The sequence below is a fragment of the Carya illinoinensis genome, chromosome 8 (genome assembly GCF_018687715.1).
Source record: "Carya illinoinensis cultivar Pawnee chromosome 8, C.illinoinensisPawnee_v1, whole genome shotgun sequence".
In the NCBI taxonomy this organism is placed as follows: Eukaryota; Viridiplantae; Streptophyta; class Magnoliopsida; order Fagales; family Juglandaceae; genus Carya; species Carya illinoinensis.
The window spans coordinates 35,370,192-35,388,764 of NC_056759.1; the positions used below are offsets into that span (position 1 = coordinate 35,370,192).

The window sequence follows — 18,573 nt, forward strand, 5'->3', positions numbered from 1 at the left end:
TATACATCATTTTTTTTTCTTTTTAAAATTTTTTCTTATTAAATGTATATTATATAAATGATAAGTAGATAAATTCAATTATTTTAAGAAGAATAAAATAATTTTTTTTTAAATTACTTTTAAAAAAAAAGTGATATGCAGTGTGAAACCTATAAATAGCAAAACCGTTAAAAAAAAAAAAAACAATGCATGACATATCGAAAATGATATTTATAAGGACCCACCGATATAATTGCATTTTGATTGGACTTTTCACTGTCACAATCTGTACGTGGGTGTCTATGTCTGTAATTTGAGAAATGTTACTTCCTGGTACAGAGTTTTAACATTGGAATTTATGAACTTTAGCTGAAATTAGCTAAAATAATATTCTTTCTTATTTTAATTGTCACTTGCAATTCCATCCAATATTGCTCACTAGACTTATTAGAAGTTTTTATCGATAATTAAGTGATAAAAATAAATGTGTCATTGAGACCCACCAAAAGTAGTGCTTTAATTTCAACTTGCAGAATATAGATGAGGACCAAAATGTAATCTTGTAGAACCTAGACCTGCATATATATCTTTTCAGATTCATATTCAACTTAGGTGGCATGATCACAATATTGATTTTTCTTCAATTCATTCACAATATTTCTATCTCATAATTCTTCTTAGTGTCTCGTATTCTATACTTTTCACCAAATGTGTCTACGATTTTGTCAAGATTGATTTTAGACAATCTATAAAGTGATTTGATAATTGACTAAAATGCATGTCACATCGAGTATTATTATTCATTTTAAAAAATACAAAGTTAAACATTACATCACAAAATGATAAATAATTATATGAACCTAATAGTATACTTCGTTTCGCAAAATTTAACTCATAAGTACTCCAAATAAAATTGGTAGATCTACTTGCTTAAGCACTAAGATATATAGGATACAATTGCTCTCTATATATGTTTATTAAAAAAAACTGCTATATATAGTTTATTACTTGGAAAATGATATTTCCACCGAGAGAAGCCACATACACAACTCATTGATTATATTTTTTTATTTAATGATTAAGAAAATATTTTTTAATGAGTTTGTAAATTTTTTTTAAAATATTTAAGAGGTGTAAAAACAATTTGCATTACCATTATTATTTAATCATATTCTTATTTAAAATTCCAAATTCGATAAAGTCAATTATAAATTATAATGCTCTTAGTGTATCTTTAGGATTGTAGTGAAATATATAACTTATAATTTTAAGGTTTATAATTTATAACTTAAGTAATAAAAACTAATATTAAAAAGTTATTTATTGTTTGATAAATATATTTAAAAAAATTCTTTTAAACATGTTATCTTTGTTTAAAAATATTTAAAAAAAAAAGAAGTAATTTCAAACATGTGATTCCAACCCTTAGGGCAAAGTAAATCAAAGCTGACAATAATGCTGTCAGTGAAAAGGAAATCGATAATATCAATAGAAAAAGCAGTACGTACAGTCGAAGTAGAATAAAATAGTTTACTCTTTTGATTAAAGATGTTATAGCTGTATATTTATGATTTATATATAGAAGTGTAAAATTCTTTATTGTAGTTACAATAGAAGTTTCATCATCATTTTGATTCGGCAAAATCTCGATCTTTATGTGGGAGAGTAGTATACTGACCTTTTTTTTTTTTTATGGATTTTGTTAGTCATCATCTTAAGTCATATATTACATTTTGTTTTAATTTTTTTTTTTGTCTTTCTAAAATTTTTTGTGTTTTATTTCTATTAAAATAAATAAAATTTTCTATTTATCATTCTTGTACTATATAAAAAAAATTATATATAATATGTAATATAAAGATGATGAATAAGAGTTAGGCCCAGTTTAGAATTTTAATTGAAATAAGATCAACTCAATTCAGTTTAATTTTAAGTCGAGTATAACATCTAAATACTAAACTCTCAAATCACTAAATTCATCTCAACTCAAAACTTCTTTACATATGAGACTCACAATTTTTTTCAACTCAATACATCTTTACATGCGGAGCCTACAACCTTTTTTAATTTTTCATAAATATATTTAAACTCATTTTAAGTGAGTTTCATAAAATACACTCCATCATTTCAATTCATTACTATGTATAAGAGTATTAGTATTGGTTTCTATATATGCATTTTTAAAATCACATCTTTTCAAGATTGATTTTGCATATCGAGAAAAACTCTCATATTAGATTATGTATCTTTGAACTAAATAATAGAAAAAATATTTTTATTTTTTTCTTAAATTTATTATTTTTATTTATTTTACAATTAGCACAATGTGCTAAAAAATACTAATTACATTTATCTAAATATTACCAATTTCATATATTAAAATGATCAATTTTATCAATAAATATTAATATGTACTAAAAAACAATTTATATCATCAACTTAATACAAATTTCATATATCAAAATTATCTTAATACAAATTCTATAAATTTGACTTTAATGGGTAGGAGAGAGAAAAAATAATAAAATAATATTATTTATAATTATATAAAATTTTAAAGATGCATAATTTAATATAAATAAATTTAAAAAAAAATATTATATAAATATAAAGATAAATATAAATATGTATAAATTATTGCCAATATTCTAAATAATTCAATTCATTTTACTTCAGTTTAGCGTTGAAACAAAGTCTTATTAAAAGAAAGAAAATACTCCCTGTCGGTCGATTGAATAATAGAGCGTGGCATAAGTCGGAAATATGACTGCCTTTATAATGGAAGAAAAAGCAAACACTTACAACGACTAATCTAAAAAAAAGTAAGGAACAGTAAAAAAGATAAAAACAAAAGCTGAAAAAGAAGCACTACGACAGATGATGATAAATGATAAAGGACCCACCAAATTGAAAAACTGCATTTTGATTTGATTTTTCACTGTCACAGTCCGTCCGTGATTGTCCATTGTGGGTGTGTTATTTGACAAAATTTTTTTATTTAAAATAAACTAAGTGATTATAAGATTTTAATATTTTACAAATTAGTTAAAATAATCAATCCGCCGGCTTATTTCAATTGTCCAAATTTTACAAAATGCCTTGCATTCTATTCACTATTCTCCTCAGCTCCATTTAAGGTTGGTTGGGTTTGGATAGTAGAGTGATCTTACTATTTTTTTAATTATTTTTCACTTACTTTTGATTATTATTTATTATTATTTAATATTTTATCTTTATTTTTTTTATAATTTTTCATTATTATTTATAAATTATTTGAGATCACATTACTACCAAACACACTAATGTTTTATTTCATCTCATTTTATTATTATAATTTTCTCAAATTTGTATATAAAATATAATAAATTATTCAATTTTTTTAAAATTTAAAATAATAATAATATTAAAAAATAATATTTCAATAATATTTTATTTTAATTTTAATTTTTATCTAAAATTATTTCATTTACTATCCAAACTCCATCTAGAAGTTTTTATTTTAAATAGGATATTCTTCTAAACCTGCGGGTTGGGAAAATATTCTTAAATTAGTAAGGAAAAATTGCCATAGGAAATATTTCTCTACAAGTCTTAAATAAATCATGAAGAGCGTTGTGATTAAGTTAAAACATTGGTATTAAAAATTGTCGGTAGAACAAATTATGAAAGTCGATCGATAGGCACAATAACAATAAATCAAATATGACAATAATGCCCTCCATAAAAAGGATGGATCGAGAATCTCGAAGGAAAAAAGACCTGCCAACCCAGTCAAAAAAGTAGGCGATATAATATGAGCAAATGATAAAAATAAATATATCATGAGATCTATTAAAAAAGTGTATTCATTTTTACACATGGATCACTACTAATATGAAATTTTGTAAGTAGGACCTCCATCTGCACATATATAGTTTGGAAAAATGAAAAAATTTTGTAGGTAGGACCTACACCTGCACATATAAAGTTAGGTTGGTTAAGCCAAAAAATTTTGCATGTGCCAAAAGTTGGAAATATTACAAATGACTAAAAAAAACATACATATTTGCAAAACAACACCCCTACTATTTCTATACGGGAATTTGCAATTATTATGAATCTGCCATATCAACTCTATAAATAATTTAATTAATAAATAAGTATGTAATATATTTTGACATGTTGAATAGAAATATTAACTCATTTGTCTACAATTCTTGGCTATCCAAATTAGATAGGTGGTTAATTTATTGCATATGAAAAGTATTGTGACAACAAAAAAATTTAGTGCCATCAAATCAAATGAAGAATAAAAAACCAATGGAGATTAAAGGATTTGGTTAAATTATGGTATTAAAAATCGTCGGTAGAACAAATTAATTCGATCAAATAAGATAGACACAAGATCAATAAATTAAAGATGACAATCATGCTATCCGGAAAGGGGTGTATTGAGAAGCTCTGAGAAAAAAACATGTACTTATAACTAATAAATAAAGATGGGCAGAAAAATCAGTAACTAAATGATAAAAATAAATACATATATCTTGAGTCATAAAGGGAAGGATTTGGTTAAATTGTGATATTAAAAATTGTTAGAGGAACAAATTATGAAATTCGATCAAATGAGATAGATACAAGAACAGTAAACCAAATATGACAATAATGCTGTCTGGAAAGGGGTGGATCGAGAATCTTTGAAAAAAAATTAGCACATACTTATAGCCAATCAATAAAGATTGGCGGAAAAATGAGTAACCGAATGACAACAATAAGTCATCATGAGACCCACCAAATGTATTGTGTTAATTTTAATTTACACATGGATGAGGACCAAAGTGTAATCTTGTAGGACCTAACTCTACACATATATCTCTTCACATTTACTATAGAGTTTGAATAGTATGTAGAAATTAGATGAGTTGAAATAAAAATTAAAAAGTTAAATAAAATATTATTTTTATTTTAAAATTTTAAAAATTAAAATTTTTTATTATATTTTATGTAAAAATTTATTAAAATTATAATAATAAAATAAAACGAGATAGGTTGTCCAAACCGACCTTAATGGAGGAGAAAATAAAAACTTACGACCAATTAAAAAAAAGTATGACAGAGAAAAGAAAAAAGCTCAAAAAAAGTATGAAAGACAATAAAATGATAAGGACCCACCAAACTAAGCGTGTTTTGATTTGATTTTTCAGTCACAAGCCGTCGGTGTCCATCGGTGGGACCGTTGTAGGGTCATGTTATTTGACAAATATTACTACCTTGAGTTCAAGTATTCACATCTCTATTCTCTTCATGATCCATTTAAATATATATATATATATATTTAATTAGGATATATATATATATTTAATAAGGATCGGATATAAATATATATATATTTAATAAGGATCGTTCATATTAACTGATTACGAGTTTTTATTTTAAATAGGATACAATTTTCTTCCAAATTGGATTGAAGAAAACGTCTTCGAATTAATATAAACAAAATGATTATTTGTCTTCTAGCATGTAACTAGGAACACACGCTCCTTTTAAAAAAAAAAAAAAATTAAGGGCGCATGTAAATTTGAACTTTGAATATTAAAAAAATATGTACTTTTCACGTGTTTAATAGACTTTTGTTATTTCTATAAATGGGTTAAAGAAAATCTATAGTTGGAGGAAAATTATATTCTTCCAACAAGGTGGCAAGAGCATTTACATTAGTTTCTTTATTTTATTCTTTTAAATATATAAGCAAATTTCATTTTTTTTATTTGACATATTGACTTTTACAGTATATTATATATTAATTTATCTATTTTTTTCTTATAATTTAAATAATATTTTATTATTATTTTTAAATATTTCTTTTCTACCAATAAATTTGCAAAATCATATATTTTCTTATATTTGCAATATGTTTTTATATACAATGTAATATAATTCAATCCTATACACACAAAATAAAAACATATAAGCCAAATAAAAATTTAAATTAATATCAAAATATGAAAAAATTGGATAAAAAATATTTCCAATATATTTGTTAGGGGAAAATGAAATAGATGAGTTTTAAATGATAAACAATAAAAAGAATTTACTTACATGGTAAAAATCAAAATAAAAAAAATAAGATAGTAAATAAAATTTAAATAATAAAAATATTTATAGAATGAACAGTACCCATTACAGCATGTTAATGTAATAATATCTAATGTTTTCTATAATTTCTCATATACAAAGATATATAAATATATATATATATATATATATTCTTATTCGTTTGTCTCTCCTTTGAACTTTTATGAAGCAAATATAAAGTATTTTTTGGCGGATTGTTTTTCAAGGGCTATATTTTAAGAATTCATGACTTTGACCACTACCCTTTTTCTATGAGAAAAGAGATCATTGCTAGAAGATGGGTAGAAGAACGGTAACTTTCCTAATATCTTAAATCAATACTTCAAATGTTATGCATAAAAAATTGCATAATTCAGAATAGGAGAAAGAGTTATTTCTTATTTGTTATAACGATTCGAGTTTTGATCAGTATAGTCTGGTGATTAGTGCTCCAAATAGGGGTTTGGTGTAGTCGTATGGTGTCAGTATGTATATCATGACTGTATATAATAAATAAATACAAAAAAATAAGAGATTGTGATATAAAAATTTATGTTATTAGACATAATATCTACTTTTACAAGTATTTAAGAGAAAAAAATATACCATAATATGCATGTTTACTCTCTTTCATAATCTCTAATTTTTTACTGTATAATAAAAATCTTAAATATATTTACTGAAAAATATTCCTTGCTAGAGCTTCCTTCTTCAAGAGGAGGTGAAATCGTTTGCACTTTTTTTTTATTTGACCTCCTCTGGCGTGCACCTCGATCCTGGTGAGGGTCCTCCACTTTGACTTTGTGCTTTTGCTGCTTTTTCCATTCCCCTCCCATCATTTCCTGCTTTTCTTTCATATATTCTCTCGGACGGTGCTATCTGCCGCCCAGAGTGCACCTCTCCTTTTGACCGCACAGTAGTTTTTTTTTTTTTTTTTCTTTTTTCTTTTCAGATTTTTTTAATATATTTAAACATTTTTAAAAAATATAAAAAAATATCAATACACTTAAAATCACTTCCTTAATCACTAAGTAAAAAAAAAATTATAAAAAAAAAATATTTATGACCAGCGGTCACTTTGAGGGGCATGGGAAGGGACAACTTAGCATTTTCCATTCTCTCTCTTATGGTCCGTCCTTGTCCCCATTTCTTATTCTCTATTGTCTTTTATGATATTTTATGCTCTTCAGTCCAGTCATAAATTAATTGAGCTTTACTCTAAAGAAAAATTAACGCATTTAATTTGTTTGGTGGTATGATTTCAGGCATTTTTCTGTTTATTTTTTTCTTTACAAATAACATTATATACAATTATTTTTATGTATTCCTCACACATTCTATTGATATAATTAACTAGATTAAATATTTTTAATATATAATTAATCATATTATTAAAATGCACAAAAAATATATATAAAAGTGACTGCATATAAAATTTTTATTTCATAATTTCTTAGAATTCTTCTTCTGCAAAACTCTACAATAAATTCTGAAGATATATTATATCGTAGATCTAGGTCTTACTTCAAAGATTCTATAGTGGTCATAATTTATATGCAAACCTTATCGCTACTTTGATGGTTCTCATAAACACTTATTTTTATCATTTGCTCATTTTTCCGTCCTACTTTATTGATTAGTTGTAGATGCATGTTTTTTTCTTCGAGACTTGATTAAACCTTTTTATGGACAACATTATTGTCAAATGTACTATAGAAATATTAAATTATTACTCTGTAATTCTTAGCTATCTAAATTAGATAGGTGGTCAATTCGTCATAGATAAAAAACATTGTGACAACAAAAAAATATAGTCCAATCAAATCAGACACCAATAAAAAAGCAAGGGAGATTAAAGGATTGAGTTAAATTGTGGTATTAAAAATTGTTGGTAGAATAAATTATGAAATTTGATCAAAGATAGATATAGAAACAGTAAATCAAACCAAGACGTATTATATATGTTAAATTGTTTTTAAATAGAAGCTATATAATATTAGATCAACAAGCAAACACCATAAATTAACTATATATGTTTTATTTCACTAACAACAGGAATGAAAGCTCCCTGCCCAATGATTTCAAAAGAAAGAAAGACACGTGATTATCGGTTTCACAAACTCTACATTGGAAAGCGATATTCCAGCTGCTGTGTATATATTATGGATGATTTTCTTTCTTTGTTAGAATTCTCAATCTTTCTTGAGAGAAAACGATATATATATATATATATATTATAGAAAGCCCCCCATAATTATGTTGCTTTATGTATTAGTGTTGGCTTTAGCGTTTAAAAAGCAAAGGCACTTATTTTTTAATCAAAAAAGCAAAAGGCACTTAATAATTTGTTTGGTGCGTGACAGTGAATGTATCATTTAAATTCAGCTTTATTTTTTTATTTTAAAATATTCTGATTAGCTGTAAAGCTCTAAGAAAGTGAGAAACGTTAAAAGTATTTTAGAAAAAAAAGATAAAAAGAGATTGGAGAAACGTAAATCATAACACTTTATATATTCCGCTTTACTTTTTTATAAGAGTAGCGCTGCCAGCCGGTTCGGGGTGAATTTTGTTTTCACACCCGCCAATCATGAATAGCCACGTAAGCAATCCAATAAATTTCAGGTTCCTACTTCGGTTTCTTCAGGCACAAAACATAGTGTATTTTATTGCAAGAACAGGGAAGAGCAACATCAAAACCAAGAGCCATGGTTAAAAAAAAATAAAAACTTGTTTCTTATTCAACAGAATATTCTGAACCTTTCCACAGAGGTACATCAACTCAGAGAAGGAACCATGGTCTCTCACGTTATCCTTCAGCATTTTCTCTAATCTCTACTCCAAAATTCGATCAATCAAACAGGGGCGGCCCAATATGATGTTGGCCTAAGGCGGAAATTTTGAGCGAGGAATTTTTATTTTAAAATAAATAATTTTAAATTTAATTTTTACATTATTTTTTATTTAAAAATTATTCCTATCTTTTTGCAAAATAAATTACTTATTATAATTTTATATCACATTTTCAACTAAAGATCGACTTAATTTTTATTAGAAAATTTATCTGTTTAGAGAGAATTTGATCTAATTTAATTTTACAAGACGCGCTTTAGACTCTAGTTTAGATTCAGAGATGAGATGAGATGGTTTTAGATGAAAAATGAAAGTTGAATAAAATATTGTTAGAATATTATTTTTTAATATTATTATTGTTTTGAAATTTGAAAAAATTGAATTGTTTATTATATTTTGTGCAAAAATTTGAAAAAAATATAATGATGAAATAAGGTGAGATAAAATACTTTTCAAATCGGGACCTTAGAAACATTTATAATCATTATTTCAATAAAGTTTTATAAACAATCTACGCATTTAGAAAAATTTTGACCCTTACCTCTTTAAAGGATAATATAAAAACATTATATGAATAGTACTCGAAAATTGGATTTTCCTATTTATAATTTTTATATTATATATTAAATTAATATTGACAAAAGAGAAGTGCATTTTTACAAAGAGAGTATGAGAGATAATTATTACATGAAGATATTTTTAAAACTAGTAATGACGTAATATTTATTTGATACTTTTGATTTTTTTATTGAGTTAATTTTTTTTTTAGTTACATCTTTTTTTCTCTTTTTAATTAATTTTACTTAAAATTTATTTTTAGACCTTCTTCCACTAAGGCTTAGGCAATCGCCTAAGTTGCCTAATGGAGCCGGCCCTGCAATCAAACAATGGAATATTATGATTACTCGACCGACTGTAAGCTTTTCTTTGGTGGGTGTAAAAAGAAAACTTACACCGACTGGCTGTAAGGTTCTCTCTTTTTAGAATCTATAGATCCAATCCATTAGCTGGCAAGCTCTGAGAAACAAACTACTTAGCTAGGCTCCGTTTGTATAAAAGATTATTATTTTTACATATTCTCAAAAATCGATCAAACATAAAATATTTTTTAATTTTTAATTTTTTATCTAATAATTACTTAATCATTACAATCTTTTTAAATTATCAAATAAAACATAAAACAACAATACAATTTTTTCAAATTTTAAAATAAGAATATTATTAAAAATTATATTCAAATAATATTTTAACTTTATAATATTTTTATTCAACTTTTTATCTCTTATTTTTCAAAACCCATAAAATATTTTAATTCAAATTACTTCATTACTATTTATAAATTATTACACTATTATTTACAATATTTTGAAATATTCTTAATATTCAAACAACCCTTAATTCTTAAGTAAGTAATAATATATAATACAGACTTGTTAATATATAATGAAAAGTGTATTAATTAATTACTAATGGAATAATATATATATATATATATATACTAGTGGAGGGAAACGTGTTGTGCACGTTTGCTTAGTTGTTTTTTTTTTATTGTCTCTTACAAAAAAGTTTTCAGTGTACATTTAAACAAAAGATCAAAAATATAGACAGAATTTTGTTTTTTTTGCAATGATCATTGCAATTCTGGGCCATATTGAACAGGGCCAACAGAGAGAACATTGAAATTTTTGTGTTTTTGTTGATTGAATATTTCTGGATCTGCACCAAGTTGAATCATCCATTATTTTTCTGAAACTTGTGCTGCAACTGTTTCTATAAATGGTAGATGTTCCTATATGTTAAAAATTTTATAGGATTAAAAAGTGAATAAATGTGTATATAATTAATTTAGAAAAAGTTAATATAAAGAAATAATGAGTATTTTATTGTAATAAGTAATTTTTTTTTGTTAAATATAAAAATTGCAGAAATGAAAAATTTACCTCTCCGTTGTGATTCATGAAATCGATTGCAGAGTAGCCTAATACTTCTTCAGCAATTTCGCCAAATATCACTGCAGCCAATTTTCCTGTTCCATCATCAACTTCAATGTATGCTCGACAGCTACATATAATTAGACCATTATTTTTTGTTAATATTGACAAAAAGATATACATGAGAAATTTTTAAAAAGAATTATTAAATAATATTGTTTGAAAATATATACCGTGGTTGAGCAACGGTTTGGTGTTTGCAGTGATAGCAGTGGAAAGTTTCATTATGGTTATGTCCAGTTCCTTTATGACAATTGATGCAAAACATATAAAAAAATATCTGGCGAAAATCGATAATGTTTATATTTGCTTTGATCCAGAATTTTGCTTTCTGTAGCATATAATAAACAATATGTTAGATAATATATAAGAATAAAAATTTGAAATGATAAAGCAAAAAAAAAATGTTTTACCTCCATTGGCTGTAAACTTTTCATTAATGCAGCAACATCACAATTTTTTGTTATTTCTCGCAGATCAATTGACGATAATGGTACAGGTGGATATGTTAATGATCTTGCAATAATTTTATCAAGTGGTGCATCATTGATTGTTGCCCTTAAAATTTAAAAAGAAAATGCAAATTAGTAAAAGGATGAAAAAAAATAATTTAAATATTTAACATGTATGTATTAAAAATATGTAACAAAAATAAATATAAATTTGATTATTTGTTTTTTAATTTATGGATGAAAAGTAAATATAAGTAAGAAAATGAAAAATAAATAAAATTATTTAAATATTAATTACCATTTTCGTAATTGTTCTGCTTCAGGGAGAAGAGGATTGATTGTAAAGATGCTTGTTGGCCGTGATGATAAGGACAAACCTGTATCATAAATATTGATTATTATTATTTCATAAATATATTTTTTATGAAAAAAGATAATAATAAAAATTATTTAAGATACCATTGTATGAACGAACTTTCAGTTTTGTTGCAAGTATGATTGATTTTGTTTGAATTATTTCAGAAATTTTTTGACATTCATCTTTGACGAATCGGCCCCACATAGTTAAGCTGACTGGATTTAAGCTATAATACATAAAATATAGAAATTAACAGAAAATTTATTAGAGTCAAAATAAAAAAGAATGCTTGAAGCATAAAATTAAGAGATTGTTTTACCTTTGATCTATGACATAAATTTCTTGAATAGCAATTGGTCCATTTGTTAATGTTATTTCTTTGGATGGTTTCATCTGAATGGCAACTGCTAATAGATCTGATAAAAAAGATTTAAACTGTTAATTGATTTATATCAAAAAATTTAAGACAAATAATAAATTACCTATTTCTGCAACTGAGTCTTTGTAGGGATCCAACTGATCAATAGAAATGAAATTGTACTTCGGTAGCTCTAAATGGATTTCATCATTTGGTACTTCTTCGATGATTGTCTTAGAATTTAAAATCCACTGAAACTCGTATGATTCTGTTCTGAATTTTGGATCTAACGGCTTAACAAATGCATCTATGATGTAATAAGATTGGAAGATATGCAGAGAGTTTTTTCTTGAATCAATATCATTACCAAACATGGTTGCTTGAACACGATTTCCCTGCGTTGTTTGAAAAAATTTAAGTGAGAATATTTTATAATATTTTTTTTAAAATAATTTTGAAAGAATTGATTTTTTTTTTTAAAAATGAAGTAATTTTGAAAATAAAATGGAACTAAATATAAAGAAAATGTAAATAACAGGAAATATAAATATTTTAAAATTTAATCTAATTTTTTTAATGAAATAGAAATTGTAAAAATAGATATTATACCTCTTGATCAATTAAGGTCAAATTTTGATATTTGACTGATGAGTGTTGTGCAGTTCTTTTAGGAGATTTTTCTGCGACAATCATTTTGATTTTCTATTTTTTTGTGGCTGGAGTGATATCTTTGATTGATGTAAAAATTGGCCGCATCTTCAAAGGCTGCAAGTTAAAAAAATAAAGTGTAAGTAATAGAATAAAAAGGTAGTATATAGAAAATGAAGTTAACAAAAATGTAAAATAAAAACAAGGAATTAATAAAATGTTAAAAAAAAATTGTAGTAAATTTATAGTTTTGTTTTAGAGATTAAAATCTATTAAAAAACTTATATTTAATTACCTGCATGATTTCAAGTAGCAGTAGCAATTGTTAACAATTCTGTATATACAATATTTTTTGTTGAATTATTTTCTGGTTCTTCTATTGAGATTGGTCGTATTAAAATTTTGACTGCAGAAATAGTCTTTGCTCTTGATAAAGCCACATATAATTGTCCATGTGAAAAAACTGGTTGAGGCAAGTATATCCCAACAAGATCTAATGTTTGTCCTTGTGATTTGTTTATACTCATTGCAAAGCTTAATCTGATAGGAAATTGAGTTCTCTTGAAAGGGAAACCACTGTTCTCATCTGGTCTTGGCAAAAATGGAATTCTAGGAATAAAAACTTTTTTGCCACTCTGATGGCCAATTGCAATTTCTGCATGAATCACATTATGATCAAAATTACGACAAATCAGTCGTGTTCCATTGCATAATCCTTCTGAAGGATTAATATTTCTAAGCAACATGATCGGACAATTCTGTTTCAGCAACAATTGATGTGGAGGGAATCCATTTGGAGTTAATGTATTTAAGAAATCTTCCATGACTGCTTGTTCAGATGCATCTATTGTTTCGTCAAAGCTGTAATACTGTTTCATCTCTCCTGGAAATCTTTGTATCAATAAATTGTTTATCTCATCTACATAGCTGTTCTTTGGTGCTAATATGGCACGATTCATCATGTTTGAAATATTCATTGAATATTCTGAAATATCATCAAAAATAGCATCCAACAGTTGATCCAAAGAAGTACTATCGTCTTGATATGGGATTAACATTGTTGTAGGAATCTTGACATATTCGTCAATTGTAATTGGTGGCATTCCATTGCCCAATTCCAATATGTAGTTTGAAAAATCTGGATCTAATCTGGCACGCATATTTTCAGTCAAATGAATCTTTGTTAATATGGGCCATAGATAAGAAGAAACCAAGCTAGCATCAATGTGTTGTTGTCTTGTGCCTTTAGGAACAACGGGTAAAATTTGACGAAAATCTCCTCCAAATATAACAACTTTTCCACCAAAAGGTAGTTCTGAATCGTTGACATCTTTTAACATTCTATCTAATGCCTCTATAGCTTCCTTTCTTGACATTGGAGCTTCATCCCATATAATCAATTTTGTTACTTGTAGCAATTTTGCAAGTCCACTTTGTTTGCTGACGCTGCATATAGAATTTTTGTTACTATCTAGAGGCATTTTAAATCGTGAATGTGCTGTTCGACCTCCAGGTAAAATTGATGCAGCAACACCAGATGAAGCAGTTGCAATAGCAATTAAATCTTTTGATCTTATTTCTGCAAGAAGTGCTTTATACAAAAAAGTCTTTCCTGTTCCGCCAGGTCCATCTATAAAGAATGCAGCATTTTGATCTGAGAAAACTTTTTCTAGAACTAACTTGTAAACAACTTGTTGTTCTGTATTGAGCAATGTTGATGCAAGTATATCTTCTTCTGGAATTGAAACAGCTAATTCATCATCAATTTCTCTAGACAAAAATTCATCTTCATCAAAATGAATGTTTTGATCAAGAAGTTGAAATGAATTAATATCTCTACCCATTGATTCAAGTGTTGTGGAGATGGAGTGTAAAACCTGCATTCTCACATTTAATAGAGAATGTTCAGTTGTTTGAAAATCAGCTGACATGTCTTGCTCAAAAAGTTCCCAAAGATATCTTGGATTTGCTGGATTACAATAGACCAAAATGGTTGCAAATAGTCGCCGCAAATTAGAAGGTGTTTGATAAAGAGATGCTTCTTGTAAACATTCTTCGATGCTGTTATCTCTTTGTAATAAACCGTGCATTGTAGCTGCTTCACGAAATGTGGGAGCTAAAACACCATTAACTGTCTTGAGATCATCAAATGATAATGGACCTCTTATATGATTCAATAAAATTCGCAAATAATATCTTTCACCTTCAGAAGGATTTGCTGTCACGATTCGGCCTATAACAACTTGTTTCTTTCGAACAGTCCACATTTTGTATTGTTGACTCCAAACATAAAATTCTGGAAATTCTTTATATAACAATCTTCTGGCATTTTGGTCAACTTGATTTGTAGAGAAAAATTCTGTCAACATTGACTTTGCAGAAAGATCAGAATTAATAACGTTTGTCAAGTTTTCATGTGCTCGGAAAGTTACTTGGTGCTGATTTTCAAGATGTAAATGTAAGTTGTAGACTGCTGGATGCACCTCATTGATAATAAATCCATATATTCTCCACATTGCCTCTGGCGGAGCAATCCATCGGGCTGATTGAAATTGTTGAATTTCATCAATTTGTTGATTGGTTTGTTCAGAAACCAAATTAAAGGCAACACGGTCATGACCTTTGTAAACATACTTATAAAGGTATTTAACTGCCTTTATTGTAGAACATATTTTGACATTGATATGGCAGTCAAACATTGCAAGCAAGTAAGGATTGTATGGAACAACCCATCGATTATCCAAATCATGACCTCTGATTTTGACTACTTTTTTGTCATCAGCTCGTCTGTATATTGGAAAACAATCATTTCCAATAGTTGTATTTTTGACAAACTGTCTTGGGTAACTATTTTTGCAATGACCATTTCTTTTCATGCAGACATTTGCAGGATTCAAAATTCCACACGGTCCATGCATCATATGCTTTGTAACAGCTGTATAAAGATGTAAGTTCTTGTTTTTGTCAGGTAATTCTGCAGAAACAATTTGATCGAAAGATTCAGGTGCATATAATTTCCAATCTCGATGTAGGATGATCAAAAAATGTGCATGGGGAAGTCCTCTTTTTTGATGTTCAATAACATAAACATATGCTGAAACTTTTCCAAATATTTCCCGCTTGAATAATTGATCCTTCAATTCTTCTAACTTTGCTTTGAAGACTTGGGCAATTAAATTAGGACGATTTTGAGTTTCTTCATGTGGTTTCAATTCAGCAGAGATTTCTTTCCAATTTGGGTTGCATGTAATTGTCAGAAAGATATCTGGTTTGCCATACCTTTGAACTAAAGTCATTGCCTCCATGTATCTTTTTTGCATATCCCTTGGACCTCCAATAAAAGATGATGGTAAAATTATTCGCTTTCCAATTCTAGAAGCATTTGTTTCTCCAACGTTGATGCTATCCACAATGCTTTGATATAATTCAGATCGAATGTGTTGCTGATTGTTACGAAAATAATCTAATCTTGACGTCTCAATTTTAATATACATATCAACAACAAATTGTTGAAGCAGTCGGCCAGAGACCAAAAGAATAGAATTGATATTTTCCCTGATTTGTAACTTATAACAATAGTATTCGCGGCATGAAACAAATGAATCTTTCCTCTTTCTTCTAAACACTACAAAAAATTATGGCTAAAAATTTAACAATTTCGATATTTAATAAGTAAATTGTAAATAAAATGTATAAATCATTTGGAATTGTACGTATAACCTTGATCTTCTTGTCTAAGTAATTCTTCGGCAGATATTGATTGATGTGGATCAATTGATTGTGCAGTATGACTATGATTAGACATAAATGCACTTCGTCTGTTGATTCTTTGTATACCTTGATGCCATCCAATATCACCAAAAGGAAACAACAATGGATACTGAAGTGGATCATAACATCCATAGTAATATTGAACAATGTGACTTCCACCAACATGGTTGTAAACAAAGATGTCTCGAGGTGTTATTTGTTCTAGAGTATCATCTTCAATCCAAATTGCTGCAACTTCTGATGATGTAGGAGCATTATATACACGTTGATCTAAACCAGGATCTGATCTAATGCATATTTTTTGACATTCCAAACTTGGTAAATCTCCAAGAGAGCGAAAAAATCTAGAATATGGATTGACACGAAGAATATCCATGAGCTGTGCAATAACTGATGGATCCATTCTAGTTGAATCAAGAATCCGATTTTCAAATTCATGTTCGGCATCATAGAAATATAACTATAAATTTGAAGGCCGACCATTTGAAGGAAGTAAATCAGAAAGATAATGATAGATCTATCCTTGAACTCGAAATGTGTAAATACCTCTATTTCTTTGACTTAAGTTTCTGTCAAATTTAACTCCAAAAGATGTAAAAGCAAACTTGTTGTTATATGTTCGAACGTATGTCCGAAATTGTATAGATTCAGGATTGTTTGAGACAAACAAAGTATAAAGTTGTTCAGGAACAGCATTTGTTGCCAGAGAAATTGATCCATCAGCACAACAAAAATTGTTAGTTTCATGGAAGAATTTCTTTGCTTTGCAATGTCTGCAAGATGGCATGTTTGGTAAAGAAGAAGCTTCAAAAGGAATATTTTGTAGTATTTGTCTATGTGTAGAAGAGCGACGACATCTTGTACCTATTAAATTGAAATAAAAATATAATATAATAAAATTATTTACAGTTAATAAAATAATAATGAATTTACCAATATATTAGAAGTGAGAAAAAATACTATAATATAATGTTTAAAATAATTTTAATTTGTTTTTTTTAATTTACCTAAAGATATTGTTGTAGAGGTCGTCTGAAGAGTTGACTGTGCTTCCAAAACATAAGGATCCTATTTGAGCAAGAAGATCATTTTTTGATAAAAAAAATCAGATGTTAACATAAAGAAAAAAAAATAGTAAACCTGTTGGCTTGTTAGATGTTCAGATATTTGTGCTGTTTGTATCCGTGTAAATGCAGAACTTTCGCTCAGCAAATCCATAGATGAATTTGGAAACATTGAAGAATCTGATATAGTATTAAAAACTATAGATTCAAGTGAATTTGTTGTAGAGAGATCAACAGTTCTAGAAATAGATGCTCCTTGTGAGGAAGAAATTCCATGAGATGCTCCTTGTGAGGAAGAAATTTCATAAATGCTGTTGACATCAGAAAGACGACATCTTTTGGATTGTGATTGTTCAAAATTACTATTTTGAACATTCCTGATATGCGGCAGATAATCATTGGATGTGCCATCAATAGATGTATTGATTTGATCCATATATGATAGTTCTAAACGTATTGGCTCAATTGAATTAATCTTCGCAGCTTTTTGCTGAGCATATCTTTCTCTAGCTTTTCGACAAATTTCAGCTTTTTTGTCTTCAGGCAAATCTTTATATAACATCTTTTTTGTTAATTGTTTTTGAGAAGCTTCAATAACAATATTTTAATTGTTACATTACAATAAAAAGAAATAATAACTTATGAATTTAAAGAAAATTCTATTATTTGTTCGACAAAAATTAAAAACTAAATATATTAACGAAATAAATTAAAGCCTAACAACAATTAATATTAAACCTATGCATAACAGACAATTTTAAAATGAGTATAATAATAATAAATAATAAAGATATTTCAATATAAGATGACAAGTAAAAGATGTAAAATTTAAGAGAAAAGGTTTTTAAATGCAAAAATTATAAAAATACACCACGAATTTTTTTAATAATAAAATGAAATACTTACCAATTTTTTGATCAAAGATTAATCTTTCTTGTACTTTGCAGCTTTAGACAATAGTGCAATTCCTATTTTTGACACAAAAAAATCATCAAAAGATTTAGAATTT

The 18,573-nt window shown here is 27.0% G+C and overlaps 1 protein-coding gene across 1 annotated transcript; it reads right to left on the reverse strand.

Annotated features, from left to right (window-relative positions):
• Positions 1 to 10,660: 10,660 nt before the first annotated feature.
• On the reverse strand, positions 10,661 to 16,903 carry LOC122274666. Its single transcript, XM_043083680.1, has 6 exons — positions 16,450 to 16,903; positions 13,137 to 16,354; positions 12,206 to 12,476; positions 12,043 to 12,139; positions 10,863 to 10,983; positions 10,661 to 10,711 (listed from the first exon to the last, which is right to left on the reverse strand). Exons 1-6 carry the CDS (start codon positions 16,901 to 16,903, stop codon positions 10,661 to 10,663), a joined length of 4,212 nt encoding a protein of 1,403 aa, XP_042939614.1.
• Positions 16,904 to 18,573: the final 1,670 nt, after the last annotated feature.

Excerpts from the sequence above, each read along its gene's own strand:
- LOC122274666 (XM_043083680.1), bottom strand. The coding sequence starts at position 16,903 with ATGGATCCATCAGTTATTGCACAGCTCATGGATATTCTTCGTGTCAAT. Across the intron at positions 12,140-12,205 it reads AGACTCAGTTGCAGAAATAG|ATCTATTAGCAGTTGCCATT; the intron begins GTAATTTATTAT and ends CTTTTTTATCAG. Across the intron at positions 10,712-10,862 it reads TCATGAATCACAACGGAGAG|GAACATCTACCATTTATAGA; the intron begins GTAAATTTTTCA and ends TTTAACATATAG.